The 20,450-nt window shown below is 49.8% G+C and overlaps 1 protein-coding gene across 4 annotated transcripts in view; it reads right to left on the bottom strand.

Moving 5' to 3' along the window:
• HPS4 (HPS4 biogenesis of lysosomal organelles complex 3 subunit 2) overlaps window positions 1-20,450 on the bottom strand; it is a 30,528-nt gene that overhangs the window by 5,413 nt on the left and 4,665 nt on the right. The window contains exons 3-14 of one of the 4 annotated variants that reach the window (XM_043975864.1): window positions 19,432-19,522; window positions 18,629-18,772; window positions 17,226-17,333; window positions 16,640-16,756; window positions 14,505-14,599; window positions 9,667-9,739; window positions 7,731-7,770; window positions 6,936-7,032; window positions 5,588-6,404; window positions 4,840-4,884; window positions 1,921-2,053; window positions 1,283-1,391 (exon numbers count right to left, since the gene is read on the bottom strand). In XM_043975864.1, coding sequence (XP_043831799.1) covers window positions 1,283-1,391; window positions 1,921-2,053; window positions 4,840-4,884; window positions 5,588-6,404; window positions 6,936-7,032; window positions 7,731-7,770; window positions 9,667-9,739; window positions 14,505-14,599; window positions 16,640-16,756; window positions 17,226-17,333; window positions 18,629-18,772; window positions 19,432-19,522 — 1,869 coding nt within the window. Of the gene's footprint in view, window positions 1-1,282; window positions 1,392-1,920; window positions 2,054-4,839; window positions 4,885-5,587; window positions 6,405-6,935; window positions 7,033-7,730; window positions 7,771-9,666; window positions 9,740-14,504; window positions 14,600-16,639; window positions 16,757-17,225; window positions 17,334-17,868; window positions 18,032-18,628; window positions 18,773-19,431; window positions 19,523-20,450 lie in introns of those variants that run through there. The other 3 variants (XM_043975866.1, XM_043975868.1, XM_043975867.1) reach the window with 3 other exon arrangements.

The following is a 20,450-nucleotide window of genomic DNA, read 5'->3' as shown; positions in this document are numbered from 1 at the left end:
AAAAAAAAAAAAAACAGAGGAAAATGTGAAATACCTCATTGGAAAAACAACTGACCTGGAAAATAGATCCAGGAGAGATAATCTGAGAATTATTGGACTACCTGAAAGTCACGATCAAGAAAAGAGTCTAGACACCATGGTACAGGAAATTATCAGGGAGAATTGCCCTGAAATTGTAGAATCAGAGGATAAAAACATCATTCATTGAAAGAATCTACCGATCACCTGCTAAAAGAGACTCCAAAAGGGAAACTTCAAGAAATATTACAGCCAAACTCCAGAATTATCAGAAGAATAAGAAATTACTCCATGCAGCCAGAAAGAAACAATTCAAATATTGTGGAGCCACAGTCAGTATTGCATAGGACCTGGCAGCTTCAACATTAAAGGATCACAGGGCTTGGAATATGATATTCCAGAAGGCAAAAGAGCTTGGATTACAACCAATAATCAACTACCCAGCAAAAGTGAGCATTCTCTTGGAGAACTACAAAATGTACTGAAAACTGACCATGTATTAGGGCACAAAAACCTCATAGTCAAATGTAGAAAGGCAGAAATAGTAAATGCATCCTTTTCACATCATGATGCAATAAAAATGACATGTAATAAAGAGCCATGGAAAGGAAGACTGAAAATTAATTGGAAACTAAATAATCTCATCCTCAAGAATGAGTGGGTCAAACAACAAATCATAAAACAATCACTTCATCCAAAGAATGACAATAATGAGACAACACACCAAACCTATGGGATGCAGCCAAAGCAGTGCTTAAGGGAAATTTTATATCTCTAAATGCTGACGTGAATAAAAAAGAGAAAGAGGAGATCAATGAATCGGGCATGCAACTAAAAAAGCTAGAAAAAGGACAAATTAAAAATCCCCAATTAAATACTAAATTAGAAATCCTGAAAATCAAAGGAGAAAGTAATAAAATTGAAAGCAAGAAAACTATAGAATTAATCAATAAAACTAAGAGCTGGTTTTATGAAAAAGCCAAAATAGATTAAAAAAATAGTCCTGCTCTCCAGGAGCTCAAATTCTCCTGGAGGAATATAACACACACATCAACAACACTTTACCTTCCCAGCTAAGGGCCTACATGGCACTTTGATAAAGAAGAGAGTACTAAGAGTTCAGGAAGACAAGGATGGGGAGACAGGAAAGGCTACCTTCCAAGTGGGTTCTGAGTTGAGTCCTGAAGGTTCATGGGAAGAAGGGGCAGGAATGAATAACTAAGCAGAACATGTCTCCTTGGCAAAGCCTTGGCAGAACTCTTACCTGACTGTCATCTCACACAGAGCTGGCATCTGGGTGAAGTTTGAATGGATCAGACTGACCGCCCGGAGAAGGTGTCGATCCTGGGAAGTGGGTGCTTGAGGCAGGTTGGCTATGGAGATTTAAAAAAGAAACTGATATCAAGGCCTGTGTACCACCCCCCCTCACTCCCACCCCCACCATCCTCCTCCAACCCTCCACCCTTGGGAAAGACCATGGAACAGAAGCAACCTTTTAGGGAGAGGTGAATAACTCTCAAAGTCAGAGAATAAAAGTGAGCTGACACACAGCCTACAAGTGAGAGCCCAGTTTCTCCTCAGTCCCAGTCCCAGATTCACTGGCTTCCCTGAATGCCAAGAAAGGGTGACCTTCTGACCAGAGCTGCAACAGAGTGCCTCCCCACCCTCCATCACAGAAGTGTGAGAAGCTTCTTGTTTCAGAACGTCTGTGGTCCTTGGCCACTGGGAAGGCAACCCCCAGGAGCCCAACAAGAAAAGCCTTTGAAAGCTCAGTGGGTGCTGTCTTCATTCCCATTTTGAGCTCATCTGCGGTGACCAAAGGCTACTGGAGTCACGATCCCCATAAGTCTGGCCTCTACCAGGCAGTGGCCCTGGCCCGGATGAGCCAGCAGGGCGCCTTACCAGTGAGCACATTCTGAATGCTGTCATAGTGCAGGAAGCTGTATGTAGCTCGTGCAGTGGCAGGCTCCTCTTTGGGCAGCGTCTCCTTCAGGTGAACCTCCAGACCATTTAACGAGGCCAAGCTACTGTGATACTGGGATAAGGCAATGGAAAGAGTCTCTTGAGAAGGCTGGTTAACCTCATTGTGAGCACAGTCACTTGGAAGTTTTGTTTTTATGCAGCAGTGGTTTGGTTTGAAGCCTGCAAATATCTGAATCTCTCTGTGGGAGCGAAGCCATAATTCCAAAGAGGTTTTTCAGGGGTAGAGTGAGCTTGAAAGCCCCCCCTCTGAGCCAATTACTACCTACAGATGTTTACATGAGGAGTCTCTTAATAGCTCTGACAATGCGGGAATTCTAATGTGGGCGTGTAACAGCCCTGGCCAGGAGTTTTGGAATAAATACTAGGCCCAAGTGCTGGACAGCAGGCATGATAGATGTGTTCAGGATGGCAGCAGTGGCTTTGGGTGAGTTCTGTCTGAAAACAGATGCTCCAAATGGCTTCTCCAGCAAGTGAGCCCCTATGAATGCTGGGCAGTGGCATGGCCAGCGTGCTTGCTCAGTCACTTCCCGTAGAGTCAGTGAGATGAGAATTAACGGCATGATATGTGTGCCTTTAATGGGAATGCAGAAATTATACAGCTTGATTGCTCATTTGACTGTTTTTCCAACAGCTGTGTGAGAGAATTCAACATGGAATGTGCACTGACTTGGGCAGAATGATTATGGAAGTGGATGTGAGGATTCTTAAATCCTACTTTTTTAGTGCATTGGGCTCCCCATTTTTGCCCTGTGACAACATCTATCATGGAGATCAACAGCTTAGCGTTTGCTACACACAGCCCTGTTTGGGGCCTATATTTTTATTAATGCATCAAATGCTAAACAAACTCCATCCATAAACCCTGCTTAATGAAATGACAAGGCCTACCCAATAAGAAGACCATTTCTACACTGCAGTCCTAAACACCACTGAGAGGGTCCAATAAATACCCTGCTGTTTGAACCAATTTTGAGACATGTTCTTGCTATTAAAAACTAAACCCACAGTGAATGCCACAGGGAGCGTCTGAACTACACGGTTCATGGCAACTGAATCTCCTCTCAAATCAAAGGCCCGTTCCTCTGTGGAAGGACAGAAGCACATTTGGTTGCACAGACACGGAAGTGCTTTAAGACACGCGAAGCATTTTCATCACACCCCTGGGGGAATGGTTAAAGCAAGCATTCTTATCCCCATTTTATAGGTGAGAAAACTGAGGCTCAAAGAGTTTCAGTGATTTGCCCATTACCCAGCTAGTAAATGCTGGAGGTGGCAGCTAAGCCCAGGAATGCTGACTCTCAGTGCCACTCGCTACACCGTGCGGGACGGTGATGCTGTTGTACCAGTGGCTATCTGTCCTCGGGCATTCTGTCTGGCCGCTGACAAGCTCTCCAAAGCACATCTCCTGAACAGAACGGAACCATGAGAAGCCGGGGCTTTGGCTTTCAAATCCAGCGATCTTTCCCCATGACAAAGAGGCTGGTTCCAAAGCCCCACGTCCATGGAAGGGTCTGTTTCCTCAAACACTGCCAAGCTCATCTTTCAGTTCTTGATTGGAGGGTCAAAGGAATTTGGCTGGGAGCTGGGGGCTTGTGCTGTGGTCAGTTACAGCCGCTCCATGCTGCCCCCTGGTGCTGTCCTGCTTCACTGCACCCTTTTCCCTGAACCCCACCTTGGCCACCTTTACTCCTTCCTCTCTCACACCCAACATTTCTTGTGAGATTTTCACACTCCAACATGAGGAAACAAAGCCACCTGAGGCCTGGACTGGGAACACAGCTACAGGGAGCAGGTGAAATAACCAACGAGAAACTCCCCCAAATGGGAATGATCCCAGCTTCATCTCTGCTTGTCACTTAACATTCTGCCAAAGCACTGGGTTTCCTAGCCGGCAGTCTGGGGGCAGGGGGATTCGTCGGGGCTCTTTGGACACAGGTCCCCAACCCAGGAGACATTAAAGGAACCTTCCCATAAAAGGCTCTGAGTCTGCTGAGCTCCTTAGCTGGGACCCCCTCCTCGACCAGTAGGGTGAGCAAGGTGGATCTTCTCCACCATTCTCAGCAACTGACTAACCCGTGGTGACTAGTCCTTGGTAACTTAACCCATTGTGGCTAGTCCCTAGGGACTAATCCATGGTGACAAGCCAACAGCACCAAATTCCCATGTTTCAAGGAACACCCAACACCATAAAACAATGTCCTTGTCCCAGGTGGAGCCACAACTGGGTGTCCCTTTGCATGCTGGGCCTATAGTAGTCACGTTCCTGGCTGCCATGACAAGGCATAAACAGATTTTACATGCTATCTTTCTCTAGCTTCCATTGATACTGATGTCCCCCTCAGGGATTTAATTTATATCGTTCTAGGGATTGAAGCTGCTCCGCGACACTGTTCTCCCTAGCCAGGATGGCTATTTGCCTTTTCGGTGTCTTGTGGGTAGATGGTCCAAATTCTAACCACACACGAGGCCCTAAGAGATGCCCCAGGCATGGCGCCCAAGTCCAAAAGCCAAATGCTCTCCAGTGAGATTCACAGAACTGTCGTCAGGCCTTCACTGAGTTAGCCATGCATAGGGTGTAAATCCCACCCACGGAGAGGGGAATAGATAGCAAGGAGAAAATGAGGGAACTCCATCTGTGTTAGCCTGCACATGGAGGCAAGCAGAGCGTCGGAGGGAAGAGGCTCTCTCCCTTCCACAGGATTTGCGCCTCCCCCCATTTGTGCAGCAAGGTGACTTGCCCATTTGCAGAGGGTCACAAGCTTTGCATGCTAATGAACAAGGCCTAGAATAATACAGACTTAAGAACAAAAACAAGGCAGGCCCCAAGACACCACTCACCCTGCAGCCATCTCGCCCTGCAGTTTCTGGATGCCACTGCATTCTCTGCCAGTTAGAAGAGGCTGTTACCATGGCAATAGACATCTTTTCCACCATGCTACCCCCGCCCCCTGAGGCCTGGAGGATGCAGGAGCCCCCTTGGTCAGTGCAGTGGGAGGGAGGCTGACTTCCCTGATGGCACCAGCTCCACATGGCCAACAGTGTTTTAGAGGAGCCAAGGCCCTAATGCTTCTGGCCTGAGCCAGGGCCCTGCGCATCCCATGGGGAAGAGAACAGTGGGGGCTGACTGAGAGGACAAAGGGAGAGGAGGCACAGCCGGGCACCTAAAGGGCCCTAGACTCTGAGGGGGACCTTCAGACCCTAATTGAGCCCCGTCCCTCCTTTCCTTTGTGAGGCAGGCTGTGTAACATGGGAGCATGGCAGGAGATGACTTCAGAGGTCTAGCCCCTGAAGAGAAACACGCTGATGCCTGGGGTCACTGAGGCAGCTAAGTGGTGCCGAGGACAGAGCTCTGCTGGAGTCGAGAAGACAAGCTTGAAGCCAGCCTCAGGCGTCCACGAGCTGCGTGATCTTCGGCAGGACACATAACCCTTCTTTGCCTCAGTTTCCTCATCTCTAAAGTGGGGATAGCAATGGCACCTGCCTCTTAACGTTGCTTTGAGACTCCAGTCAGAGTGTTTGCAGCACACTGGGCCCAGTGCCTGGCATGGGAGGGGCTCTCTCAATGCCTCCCCTGCCTCCCACTTACCGCGTCCTCGATGACCGCCTCATCCCTGAGGAGCGCTTCTTCAGCCAGCAGGGACAAGACCAGCCCTTTCACACTGTGAGTGTACAGGAGCATCTTCACCAGCTGGGCCGGAGGGTCCCCCCAAGGGGGGCTCAAGCCAGGTCCATCTGTAGAGAGGCCATGGCCCTGAGCCCCCAGGGAGCTAGAACGAGCCTCCCGAGCACAGGCTGATGTCCGTGGGCTGCCCCCTCCCCCGAACCGCCCGGCACCCTGTTCTTCAGCACCGCGTGTCTGTCTCGTGTGCTCAGAGCCCGAGAGGGGCGAGGACAATGGGCTGCTCTGCCCGTTGGGAAGATGGTCTCCTCCAGGAACACTGTCCTGGCTGCCACTCCCTGGAATGTCCTGGCAGAGTCCTTCCCCAGGGGATCTCACAGCATTCTCCTGGTGTGCATTACCACCATCAGAGGCACAGACACCGGGCAAGTGGCAATGCACTGATCGGGTCTTGGTTTCCTTCCCTCCCGGAGTGGGGAGTGCAGAGGAGGAGGGGAAAGACGCGGCTTTGCTTTGGAGCAGCCTGGCCTCCTTGCCCGGGCTGGTGCTGAGCTCTGGCCCGCGGCTCTCAGCAGGGCTTTGTAATCTCGGCGGGCCGACACTCTCTGGGTTACGGCCAAGCAAGGGGCCTTGCTCCTCACAGACTTCCACGGGGCCATTTGGACAAGCCGACTCACTCCCCAGGGCTGCGGCCAGTTTCCAGGCCAGGCGATCCTCATTTACAAGGCAGCCTTCAGCATGTGGCTCTGGCTTCTCCTTGCATTTGGCCAAAGATGTGGGAGACCTGGTAAACAGACACACGTCAGGGACGTTACCAAATAAATATCTGCCAGTTTTAGAGAGTTGGCCACTGGTTAAGATCTTCCTGAGTCGCTCCCCGAGCAGGTGCCCACAGGCAATGAGGACAGAGGGAAGGGCAGTGCCCCACTGTGGGTTTGGGGACCATATGGGTTACTCTTCTATCAAAGACCTAGTAGACAAATAAGTGAAAGCAGTCGGGGGATTTCAAAGCCAAAGCCTCGAGGATTTCTTTGCCACATCCTCCTTGTCTGCAGAATGAGGGTACCAATACTTGTCTTCACAGGGTTATTGGGAGGAAACCACTGTGCAAATGGGAGTTTCTGTTACTTCATCGTGGTTAATGCAGGCTGGCCTGTCTGCAGCATCAGAAATTACAGAAGGGCTTTAAGGTTCAGCGCTGCATGTCTGGCTATGAAACCCAGCACCCACCCCACCTGGGAGGCCAGGCCGCCCACACGGGATGGATGTCGACTAGAGCAGATACTGTTTTTCTAGACTGTTCTGAACTTCCCACCTTGTCATCCATTCTACCGGGAAATCACGAAGGCTAGCAGCTTCATCTTCTGTGAGGAAAACAGGGGTGATCCGGACGTTTGCCGGCAGCGTAGGTCCTAAAATCGCAAAGCAAAAAAAAAAACTGACCACACTTGTTCAGGGAACATACTCTACCCATACAACAAACCCTTAAGAGTCCAACTGGGAATGAGCTTCCAGCCCATGATGCACAGTACAGGCCAATAGGCCAAAGACTGCCATGTCCAGCAATGTCCATGGGACAAAAGAACAGGAAGTGGAAGAGAAGGGAGATGCTGGAGCAGGGGCCAGCGAGCAGCATCTCTGGAGGAGATGGCTGAACAAAGACAAGTAATGGGTAGGTGGAGAGGAAGCCCAGGCTGGGGCGGAGGGGTGGGTGGGTGGAGGATGCTGTACCACTTCTATTCCCTAAACTGGTTGATAAACCCTAGTCTGGAGGTAGAAAGAAACCCCCTCACGGCAGCACGTCCCAAAGATATGGGAGCAGAGTCACCTCTGGAGGCTGCGTGGATGTTGTCATAACAGCTGAATTAAGGAGGACCAGAAAGAAGGATTTAAAAGTCCTGGCTTGAAACCTGAGCTTAGAAACAGGGATTCAGAGAAAGATTTTTCTTTAAGGGGCTTTTCATCATCTGTTCCCAGCCCCTTGTGACCAGATGAAGTGGGCACACAGGAATGCAGAAAGAGTCAGTCACGTTGCTCAGCCTTCGTAAGTAAACATGATTGAGTGGTTAGACAGAACAGAAGAGCCGGCCACTTTCAAAGCAGCACTTACCACGCTCCTGAAGGGCATCATCCCCTCCTGCAGGTAGACTCTGAAAATAAACACACATCAGCTGGTTCTCTATCGGTGCAGCTCCATTTTCACTCTGAGCTGGGGCCTGACCCAACCATCAGGAATTCACTGCACCATCTGTTTGCAAAATTCAACTGTGCGCAGAGAGCCCATCCTCTGTTGAAACCAAGAGCAAGGCAGATGGGACAGAAGCTTGCCTGAGCTGCCCAGCCAGTAGCGTGACAGGCACTGGGCGAGAAGAGCTGCAACAGGCCAGGGGGCAGCACCCACCATCAGCCTTCTTTGACAAGTGAGTCCAGCCCCACAGAGCTGGGGCACCTCATTTCCAGACTCTCTGGGCTGCTATCAGAACTCCATGTTCTCTATCATGCCATGAAAACTCTCATCTAGAAATTCTACTTTGGAACATGGCCCCAGGTCCCAGGGCTGGCACAGGTAAGTATTCCGGCAAGGAAGGACTCAGGGGGGGTCCAGGTTTCCAGGGCTTGCCCATCCGAGCAATCAATAATCTAGCCTAACAACAGTTCTCTCCAGCAATGTCCACATAAAATCCTTTACTGGGACAAAGAGACTCAAAGTATGTCAGAGCTAAAAGGAACCTTGGAAATCATTCGGCCTAGTCCTGTCATCATGCAGGCAGGAAAATAGAGGCCCAGAGAGACCTGACCCAAGCCAATGGGAGAGGTTCAGGTCCCAAGAGCAGGCTGGCACTCACCCCCAATGCCACACTGCCTCACACTACATTTGTCATAGCAAGTCTGTCTCACATGTGGATTCTTTACCTTTGGGTCTATTAATTCTAATGAGGTAGTTAAGAGAAACATCCTGCTTGCTTCCCTTTCTGGGTACTTCGCTCTCTCTCTCTCTCTCTCTCTCTCTCTGTGTGTGTGTGTGTGTGTGTGTGTGATTTCTTACAAGTTACAGGCAGTGTGCACGTATAGACTTAGCTCAGGCCCCTGGGGGTTTCCCGGATGGCTCCCACTTGTCATTTCTTAGGATGCAAGGCCATTCCACCCCATTCACACACCCCAAATGGCTCAGCCATTCTGCAATCGCTGGACAGCTGAGCTACTTTGAGGGTCTGGCTATTACACATCATGAAGAATGTTAGAATAGGAGGAAAATACAGGTAGACTGAGCTCCTATTTCTAGCACTTGCCCTTCAGTTCTCTTCACCCTCTCCTACTCAAACAAGCCAAACACCAAAGCTTGTGCAAGTGATCCAGGTCTTCCTCCAAACTGCACAGGCTGCATCCTCATGGGAAATCCAGCTCCAAGCCCTGCTTGACGTGAAGAACTAACTCACTAGGGCCAGCACACACACAGTTTGGTGATGTGTAAAAATCACTCATCAGGAGAGTGAATACAAGTTGGTTCAGATCCCAGCTCTGAGGGCGGCTAGGTGGCACAGTGGATAAAGCACCGGCCCTGGATTCAGGAGGACCTGAGTTCAAATTCAGCCTCAAACACTTGACACTCACTAGCTGGGTGACCCCGGGCAAGTCACTTAACCCTCAAATCCCAGCTCTAGCAATCACCAGTTGGGTGCCTGCCCTTGGGCAAATGACTTTGCTCCTTGGAGCCTCAGTTGCTCCATCTGCAAAATGAAGGGGCTAGTTTGTCGGCACGTTTATAAGCCTTTCAGTCCTATAGGACTGTGGGTAGGATCACCTTCAGCCATTCTAGTGGCCTGACCCTGGGGAACACAAGGTAGACAGAGCGCAGTGATGGGGCAGGGCCGGGTGCTGGTACCGTGGGAAATGTCACAAGCGACAGCCTTTAGGGTCTCCTCCAACTCAAGTGGATGAAGCAGATTACTCCACTGTGGCTTGTGGGTAAATATCTCATTGAGTCACTCTAGCCACTGCCAGGTGCGGGGTGAAAAGAAAAGGCCCAGGCACAGGCCTTACTGTACCTCGTTAAGAGACGATGCTTGATGGACAAGGACCTTGGCAGTGAGGGAAGGTGGCAGCTGGGTGGTGACAATCCTAGGAGGGGCAAAACACAAAGAGAGACCATAATGAGCCGCTACCACAGCCGAGGAGAGTTCAGCAGCTTCTTCAGGGTCACTGACGATCCCTGCTAAGCAGGACTGTGGGAAGAATGGAGAGCAGAACTCTTCACTGACTTGAGTCAGAAGGCTTGAAGCCCAGCCCTGTCTCCAAGAGGGCCCATTCGCCAACTATGGGGAGCTTAGTCGGGTCAAAAGAACAAAGCACAGTAACCCATCTCCTGCTGGAGAAGCCCCCAGGTTCACTGCCTAAAGTACAAAGGGCACACTCGTAGCCCCCCTCCCAAACTCATCTCTATGCCTCCCCACACAGTGTACCCAATCACATAGGTCATTCTACTCTGGTTTTGGAAATCCTTTCACTCTTACAAATTCACCTACAATCAGATATTGTTCAGATGTGACCAATTCTTTGTGACCCCATGGACCACCGCACACCAGACTTGTCTATACTCCACTCTCTCCCCAAATCTGTGTTTCCATGACTCTCTCTATCTGTCTCATCCTCTGACATCCCCTTCCCCTTTTGCTTTAATCTTTCCCAACATCAGGCTCTTTCCCCATGAGTCCTTGCTTCTCATTATGGGGCCAAAGTATTCCAGCTTCAGTATTTGACCTTCCAGTGAATAATCTGAATTATTTTCTGTAAGTATTGACTGAGTTGACCTGCTGGCCACCCAAAGCACTCTCAAAAGTCTTCTCCAGCACACAATTCAAAAGCATTGACTCTGTGGCATTCAGCTTTCCTCGAGTCCAACTCTCACAGCCATACATATCTTGGACTATACAGACCTTTGTCAACAAGGTGATGTCTCTGCTTTTTAGAACCCTGTCCAGATTGGCCAAGGCTTTCCTTCCAAGGAGCAAGAGTCTTTTAATGTCACCATCAGCAGTGATCTTTGAGCCCAAGAAAATAAAATCTGACTCTGCTTCATTTCTCCTCCCTCTGTTTGCCACATCCACAGAATTCCTTTACCCACATCCCTCAGTGATCTTTTGGGCAAGGTCCACTCAATCCCTTGTGGCCACCCTCTTCCTATTCTTGTTACTCTCAACCACCAACTTCTAGGTGATTTTCCTGCCTTTTCCCGAAAGTTTGGTATTTGCCATTCTGCCCCTACCCACCACACTAACAACCTGACCCCTAAGTTCCTCAACCTCTGTAAATTCAATTACTTCTTTTCTCCATCTCACTCTGGACACTGTCAAAAGGCAATCACAATGATACAAGACTTACGTGAAAATCGAGTTTATTCTAAGAGAAATGAACACGTACATGAAACCCTGAGGGCTCCTGGTTCTCACACAAGTTTGCATTTTTATAATAGCAGGACAAAGGCAGGGGATACCAAGAAGGGGCCTGACATGGGAGGGGGAACAGTGTAGCAAAAGTGGAAAAAAGGACAAGACCACTCCCCATCGGGGGGAGCAAGGTGATGGCAAAAGCCTCATTCTTTTCCCTTAGGAGCACCTAGACTATGTAGATGAGAGGGTCTGCTTATCTGCACAAGCATTATCCCAGTATGGCACAGACTGGCTGGCACCTGCCTTGTCTCCCAAGGGCACACAGGGAGTCCAGCTTGGGGTGCAACAAATGATGTCAGCTCAGGGGGAGCTTCGTCCTTGACACATTCAGGGCCTCCTGCACACTCTGGGTCCTGTGCTTTTGGAAAATAGGGTAACTCAAAAAGACAAGTTCAGGGGAGCCCTTAACCAATAGTCACTGACAGCAACATAGAATCTCTCAGAAATAACCTCCCTCCAAGATCTACAACTTTGGAATTCCACTTTCCCACCCTAATTTCCTCTCCTTCCAACCTTCCCAGTTTCCCACACACTCAACCTACTCTTTTTTTTTTTTTTTTTTGGTGAGGCAATTGGGGTTAAGTGACTTGCCCAGGGTCACAGAGCTAATAAGTGTCAAGGGTCTGAGGCTGGATTTGAACTCAGGTCCTCCTGAATCCAGGGCCGGTGCTCTATCCACTGCGCCACCTAGCCACCTCCCTCAACCTACTCTTAACTCTTGTCATGATCTCTCCTTTCCTCAGGACTAAGTCCTTCTTTTCATGGGGCCTCAGGCTGCCTCCCTGAACCTTCCCATTCCTGGTCCTGCCCTCAGGGCCAAGCAGAACAAGCTTCTTCCGGGCAGCTAGGTGGTGCAGTGGATAAAGCACCAGCCCTGGATTCAGGAGGACCTGAGTTCAAATCTGACCTCAGACACTTGACACTTACTAGCTGTGTGACCCTGGGCAAGTCACTTAACCCTCATTGCCCCAACAAAACAAAACAAAACAAAACAAAAAAGAACAAGCTTCTCCCTCTTGCACAGGGTAGCTTCTCATCAAATACTTGAAGCCCATGATCATGCCCATCATAGGTCTCCTCGGCTCCTCCAAGTGATCCTCCTATGGTGTGATCTCTCAGCTTTTCTTCACCCTGGTCACCTGTCCTCTGGACACTGCTCAGCCTGTCAGTGTCTTTCCTAAAATATGCTGCTGGTACTGACTGGATGTGGCTGGACCAAGGCTAGCAGGACGGTTACCTTCATGAAATAAGCAGCGGGTAAGATGATAGACAGAGAGTCGGGAAAGTCACACGACTATGACAACTGAGTCCTCTACAAGTTCACATTCTTCAATGTGAACTTGCCCTACCTGGCTGCACACCCATCCTGTTCTTCCTTCCCTACAATAACTGTTCCATTCTCTGCTCTCCTCAAATCTCTCATAATAACACCACCTCCCCCCATTTCAGAAGAGGACTTCACATCCGCCCACTACATGCCCCCTTCTTCTTTCCAATTCTACAATTTTAAACCCTCCTACCCTAGCCCCTATTCTCACCTCCTTTCCATCAGGTCTCTAAGGAAGAGAGGGGCCATGACTTCTCCTTGTGCCCTTGATTCCAGTCCCTCCCATCAACACTTGCTGACTGAATGCATCCTACAAAGGTTGCATTCTTCCTCTATGTTTCTACCGACCATTTCCTGCTGCCTACGAGCACATCTAGACACCCCTGATCCCTTGAGAACTTGCCACTGTCACTGGGCCAAACTATCATCCAAATGCACAGAAGGTGTCTTCTCTACTACCTCCATTTTCTCACTCACAGAGTCCTCAACCTGTTGCCATTTGGCTTCTGAGCCCAACAGTCAACTGACGTGACTCCTTCCAAGGAGACCAGTAATCTGTGAACTACTAAATGTGACACCATTTTTCTTTCTACTTGAGCCCTGCAGACCTGGATGAAGCCAACCCTCCTGCTCTCTGGCTTCTAAGCTAGTTCTCCTCACGACTTCCCTTTCCCTCTGTGATGTTTTAGATTCCCATTATTTTATCACACCTCCTTTGCTAAACCATTATCCACCCCTGCCAGGGAGTGTGCATTTTCCCCAAGGCCCATTTTTCTCTGGGCCCTTTTTCTCTCTATTCTCTCTCCCTCCGAGACCCCAGGTCTCTTCTGTGCAGATGACTCCCAAATGAAGCAAGCAAGCATAGATTATCCAGCCCTAATCTCTCCTCTCTCTGAAATTTCAGGCCTATACCACCCCCTTTTCCTCCTGGAGCCCATCAGCATCTCAAATTCAACTTGTCTAAAACCAAACTCATCATCTTCTCCCCCTCTACCTCCCCCTTGCCTAGCCTTTCTGATTCCCCCCAATTTAATGACATAGAGCAAAGCTTCTTAAACTGTGGATCATGAAACTGAAAGGGGGGGAGGTCGCAAAAAATTTGGTCAAAGGATACGTATACCTATTTTATATACCTACACACATACCTGGGGTCAAGAATGGAAAAAGTTTAAGAAGCCTTGAAATAGAAGACTTCTAACCATTTCTGATAAAAAAAAACCCACAAGTGTTAAAAAAAAAAAACCCAAAACATACAAAGGTAAGCATGCACAAGTAAAAATAAAGGAATAAACCAAAAAAAAAAAAACTAAGAATGTACAAAATGTTTTATAGCTTTCTGGGGTGGCAAAGAATAGGAGTGTGGGACAATGCCCCAAATTGAGGAAGGGCTGAACATGCTTTGGTATATAAATGTTATGAAATACTATTATGCTGTAAGAAATGAAGTAAGGGATGGTTTCAGAGAAATCTGCAAAGATTTGTATGAACTGATCCAGAGTGAAATGAGAACAAGGAGGACAATTTATATGATGACAATATAGTAGAGAGAAACAACTCTGAAAGAACTAGGAGCTCTCACAGTGTAATGAAAGCCAACAATTTGAGAGGACTAATGGAGAAACATACCGCCTGCCTCCATATAGAGAGAAGAACTCAAGAGGACAGAATAAGACATTTTTTTCAGACATGGCCAATGAAAAAGTCTGTTGTGTTTGACATCATATGTTCACAACAGAGATTTTGTTTTTCTTTCATTCTCAATTGGGGAAGAGGGGAAGAGAGGGAATTGGAGTAAGAGGGGGAAAAGACAGATTTTTACTGATTGAAAAAATTATCATTAAAAAATAAATTCATCTCCACCAAACAGGGCAAAGTCCCCACCCTCCCTCCCTGCAATGCCCTCTGGCTTTACTGAATGGAATACACATGCCCCTCACTTCAAACCTGGGGTATCTTCTGTTCGCAACACATGCCGGCACCCAGAGTACCAGAGGCTCAGCTCGCCCTCACAAGAGCCCAGCCAGGAGGGAGCTCTGGACGAGGGCCATGCTGAGCCCCGAAGCAGAGCTACTGAAATACATAAGATCCCCGGGGGCTCTGAGTTACTCACAGTCCCTGATAGAGGATGCAGCCGGCCAGAATGTGAGGATATCGCTGGCAGGTCTGCAAAATGAGAGCAGCTTTTAGTAAGAGGAGGGGCTCCACCTGCGGAAAAAGGTCAGAAGACAGACAACCCATTAACAAGGACAAGGCAGAGGAGGAGAGGATGTATTAGGCAAGTCCTAAGCCTCACTCCAGAAAAGCCGAGCATGCTGCACGGTGAGATCTGTGTCTACATGCCGGCCTGTTCTACCTCTCCATACTCACAAGACCCTGCAGTGTGGACAGGCCTGGTAGTCGGAAGGAACAACAGGACACAGACCTCCAAGCTGAGCACAGAGTAAATGAGGGAATGTGGAGGGGGCCCTCTCATTTCTGCTTCCCTGCTGAGGTACCTGGAACTGCCCTTCAGCAAGAGTGGGAGGAAGTGGTTTCTGATGCTAAAAAAGGCCGAAGGCCCCGTGTACAATGAGGCCCAGCAAATATCCACCCACCCCACTTCACCAGCTTCCTCCCCAAGCACACCATGGCTCTCCCTCCAGCTGCACTCATCCACTGTCTGGTTTCCCTAAGTTCTTTCCCCAAAGGAAGAGAAAGCCCCTGGCCCCCACCTGCCAGGAACGACACTGCAGAAACACACAAACATATCCTCCTCGGGACAGGGGCTGAAGCCATCAGAAACCTCCGCAACACCTGACAAGCTGCCTGCCAGCCACCTTCCCTTTCAGTGACAAGGTCCTAGAAATGTCCTTAATTTGTGAGACTGAAATCTTGGGTTTGGTCCCGTAGGGTTCCCTTTCCATCTCGCCACAGACTGAAGCATCATCTAAGCCCACGGGGACATTTTGTTTAATTTTTTAAAAAAAAGAGCCGGTGCACTTGGGAGGTGGGCGCTCTGTAAACCCACCCTCAGGACTGGAAAACAGACTGAAGGTGGCCAAGCAACCAAGGAGCAGGAGCGTTTGTTCAGCGCCCACACTCTGGGCTCCGTACTAAGTGTTGGAAGCCACAGGTTGACAACTCCACCTGGAGAAGCATGGAGGCTGATAACAGGGAGCAGCTACAGAGATGTCAATCCCCTCCTGTGGTCACCTTCAGGAACTTCTGTTTCCCAGGAAGCCTTTCCAAAGGACATAATGTGGGCATGGGAGCCCAGGCCCACTGCCTGCCCCGCCCACCTAATCAAAAGCAGGGGCTTTGCAGCCTCCCTCCCCCACCTCACCTGCCAGTCTCACCTTCTCTCTTCCTGACTGTGACACTCCTTACCATCTCTAAGTAGTACAAAAATGGGTGAAGCTGGCACTACCAATCCAGCACCCCTAATGCAACAGGAACAGAAAAAAGAGATGCGGCCCAAGCGACTCACCCTCGAGCACGGGTGAGAGAGGCCTTTACAGTTTCACACTAACAGTCTATGATGTGGCTGGTAGGGAAAACTCCTATCACGGGGACTCCTGCCCTGTAAAACGGGCAGCTGGGCAGTGCAGCAGATGGAGTGCTGGCCTTGGAATCAGAAAGACCCCATGTGACCCTGGACAAGTCATTTCACCCTGTTTGCCTCGGTTCCCCCATCTACAAAATGTGGACAATAATAGCACCTACTTCTCCGGGCTATTGTGAGGATCCGGAAGACAGCATCTGTAAAACACTCTGCCAACCTTGCAGTGCTGTGTAGATGCCAGCTTTTGTTCTTGTTGTTAAGAGAGAGAGTCAGGCATCACGGCCTCTAAAGTTGCTTCTAGTGCTAAGTCTAGAACCCTATGACATCAGAGTCTCAGAGAGCTGCCGAGGCTCAAGCACAGAGAGGAGGCGTCAAGGCCAGAGCAGAAGGCAGGACTTCCTGCTCCAGAGGTCAGGCCTCCCTCCAGTTCTCCCCATTGCTTCTCTAGAGTGATAGTGTAACACCGTATGGGTGTGTGTGTATGTGTGTGTGTGTGTATGTGTATATATATGTGTGTGTGTATGCATGTATACGTATATGTGTATGTGTATACACATACATGTATATGTGTGTATATGTATATGTATATGTATGTGTGTATACATGCACACATGCCCACACACATTCCATTTTAAAAACAGGCTGGAGCAGCAATTATTCCCCTACATGTGCTACATAAGGAAGAAGGGGAGAAGTCAGGTTACCTTGGTTTTGTCCAAGTTCCAAAGGGAGTTGAATATTTTGTGCAGCTCATTGGTGTTTTTCAGAATATAGTGGATAAAGCTGTCCCACTCCCTGTTCAGTTCTTCCTGAGGACGAGTCTAAGGCAGGAATGATTGCAGAGAAATTCAGTATGCCTGAAGACTGAGACGAAGGTCCTGGGCCGTGTCCTGCATGGCCGGCACTGCTCTCTGGGGAGGGGGTAGGACCCTTTGCTGTCCACAGTCTAGGCCCCCCGGGGAGGGGGGATGCTCCCCTGCACAGACTGAAGTTAGATGCACAGGCCTGGGAGCCCAGAGCTGATCGTAAACACCTGCCCTCTAACCCTCAGGACGAGGGGCCTAGGGAGGAAGACAATGGGACCGATGGCCATGGCTAAGGACTACAGACATGATGCCAAGAGAAAATGTGGCTACTCAGCAGGAGAGGAGGGCAGGTGCTAACGGCGCCAGAAGAGGACAGGCCTATAAATATGAGCAGCCCTCAGAGTCCCTGGGGTGTCCTGTTAACACCTGCCTTCCAGCAAGGCCCTACGGAAACAGCAGCCTTGACTAATCTGCATCTACATACCTCGTAAGCCAGAGAAACAGGCCCATTATAAAAAGTGAAGAATCCAATCAGCTGATTCAGGAATTCTCGGCACCTGACATCAGGGAGCTCAACCGTGCAGCCCAGCACCTTTGGAACACAGAGGGACACCACAAGGCTGTAGCCTCGGGCTCAGCCCCCATGCAGATGCCCCAGTACAAGCTTCTGCTCCAGCCCAGCATCCCCCCACAACAGCTCAATAGGCCTCCCCCGTTCCTCTCCTCATTCCAATCTTCCTCCCCAGGGCCAGGTTCATCCACCCCTGCTCCAGGAAGCCCCTCCTCTAACTCCCACCCACAACCCTCTCTTTCTTTGCTGAAAGCCCAGCCCCTTAAGCACATCATACCCCAGGTCTCCTTGGGCCGGGGGCCCCACTCTTTGTATTCCCAGAACTTAGCACGGTGCCGGGCACACAGGCAGTGTTTAATAAATGCGTGTTGGCTGACAGTTTGGCACCGATTGTATTCTGTTTAGCCCTTTATTACACAGCATCTAGAATATGTCTAATTTTTCCACATGCGCATTTCTCACATTCCCAGCTGGATCATGGACTTCCCGAGTGCTGAGTGCCACGCTAGCCCCAGGGTAGCTGGTCAATAAATACTTGTTGAAGTGAATAACAAACCTGCCCCACTGCCACAGAGAGAGTTTCTAGGAACCAAGCTGCCCTAAAGCAGAGGCTGCTCGTGAAAGGAGAGACAGACAACAACAGCTGGTGGTGTGACCCTGGCCCGGCTCTGTGGCCTTGGGGACCCTCGGTGTCTTCATCCTTCAGCTTGGAAGGTTTTCTGGGAAGACATATTAGACTGGCTACATAAAGGCACACGCACAGACTGATTAATGGGAAAGAGAATGGCTTCAATCTTCTTGTGTTCCTTAAAACTCAAGGCATCACACCCCTAAATGCATCATGGGTTCTAGATCACCCTGCCCAGCTTCCTGACAGAACCGAGGGGACGGGGAAGGTAAGACTCAGTGTGTAACTCAGACTAAAGGGAGCTTCCAGACACTGAGCAAAAGGGTCCCGACACCACCTGGTTATAAAGAAGCCGTAGAGAAAGGAGGAAGGTGACTGTCCTCACTGGCAGCAAATACCACCACGGCTCTTTCAGTGCCACTGTCTAAATGCAGTCACAGCAGTTCTGTCACCAAAACCAAACCAAACTCATAGTTTTTTAATAGCTCTCTACTAAGAATCCAGGAAGACCAGAATTCAGGTTCTGCCTCTGACACCACCTGGCCGTGGGGCTCTCAGCAAGCTGCTTTAGCTCTGGGAAGGTGCCAACCTGCATCGGCAGATGGACTCTCCTCCCCACAAGTTCCCTACCCCAGTGAAATCCAGCACTTATTCCTGTCTCTGTAATCGGTGCAGGTCTTTAACTTACCCAAAGGAAATCTCCATCGACCTTTATGGCAAATTTCAGTTTCCTCAGACGAACAAGATTGGGAGGAGAACCAGAGATTTCAAAGATACAGCGGACGACTCCAGCTATCTGTCCACAGAGGAACTCCTGCTGGTCAAGTGCTGTCTGTGGGAAAGGCATGAAAGCTGGAGAAGAGACTGAAAGCCATCACCTCTCACCCAGACACAGATGGGGCACTCACCACGTGGAGGGTGGAATGACAGAGAACACTGACTGGGTACTGATCATTCTGGGCCACAGAAGGGGAAAGGGAGTAAGCATTTATGTAGCACCACCTATGTGCTAGGCACTAAGCATGGGCGCATGCAAGAGTGCCTTCACCCTTCACTGCTAACGCAATCTCCTCTGGGGACCGAGAGGCCAAAGTGGCACAAATTCAGGGGTCCCAGGACAAAGATGAGGACCGTCCAAGTCACAGTCATCACACTGGTCGGCAGTATCTACTTTGCGAAGAGCAGACTCGAAAGGGAAACAAAGGGGCAGGGGAGCAGCAATGGCTGCAGAAGGGCCAAATAATCCAGAGATTTCCAGGCCAGAACCAGCAATCTGGGGACTAGGAACCAGGGAGAAACTGTGAGCTTTCCGTGGCCAGGGGCTGTGTGTCTTCCCCGGGACACAGCTTGGTACCAGGCACATGGGAGGCGCCTCAGGTCTTTGCGGCCTCATTCCCAGATCACAAACACAGCTGCGGGCCCCAACCTTTAAAAACTGCTGTCTGGGAGCAGCAGATGCTGGACTCCTGTGTAAAAAACCAAAAGGCTCACCTGAGGAGGATAGAAATAGCAAATGCCAGCTCTAGTTGGGTCTCCTTCTTCCTTTACCTTTGAGCCATCATAAAGGAAAAAGTAATTCCACCTGGAGAGACAGAGACGTGGGATGACAGCATGTCTCTGAGCAGCTGGGGATGCCATTGTTTTTAGCCAAGATTCCCATCTCCATCTCATCCTGGAACGGCTCATGATTTGATGTCAGTGAACCCTTCTGGGCTCCCTGAACTACAAAGGGACAGAACCACTACCCAAGTGTGGGAGCGTCAACCCCCACAGGCCTCCACGCATTCTGGACCATCAGTCCAGAAGAGGAGGAGGATTAGAGACAGGAGGAATGACGTGCCCACGATGACAAATCATATTGGAAACACTGAGCCTTCCCCTTTCAACCACACTGGCGTTCACCACTTTCTTTTGATAACTAAGTTCCTGTAGCATTAAGAGGAAGTTGGGGGCAATGGACAATGTGAGCACAGTGGAAGTTGGGAAAGTGCAAAGGGCATCCAAGGGAGGTAGAAGAGCCTGGGGAACAAAGGCTCACAGATCTGCAGGTGGAAGGGTCTTTAGAGCCACCTGGGCCAACGCGCTCCCTTCACCCATGTGGAGGCTGGGGCCCAGAGAGGTGAGGCTCACACACGGAGGGCGTGACTGGAGGCAGGATGTGAACCCTCATCATCTGACTCCAAGTCCAGGCTTTTTTCAAATTCCCCTTCTGAGGATGACTCTGTGTCTAACCACAAGAAAGTCACTTCAGCCCCTCTGAGTCCCCTCATTTGTAAACATAAGGATAATAATAAGTGCTACCTCCCTGAGGGTGGCTTAGAGGAAAGCTCTTTTTATATCTTAAAATGCTCCTCCATCTTGGGCACCTGTGTCCTGGAAGCACAGTCCCCCAGCTCTCTCCCCCAAAGGTCCTCTGGGCTGCTGCCACAGACAGACCCACCCCTTACTCAAGCTTTGCATTTTACCAAAAACTCTGACCCCCACCGTCTGGAGAGGCCCAGTGACTTGGC

This window comes from Dromiciops gliroides, chromosome 1 (genome assembly GCF_019393635.1).
Source record: "Dromiciops gliroides isolate mDroGli1 chromosome 1, mDroGli1.pri, whole genome shotgun sequence".
NCBI lineage: Eukaryota > Metazoa > Chordata > Mammalia > Microbiotheria > Microbiotheriidae > Dromiciops > Dromiciops gliroides.
This window is presented reverse-complemented; position numbering and strand designations above follow the sequence as displayed.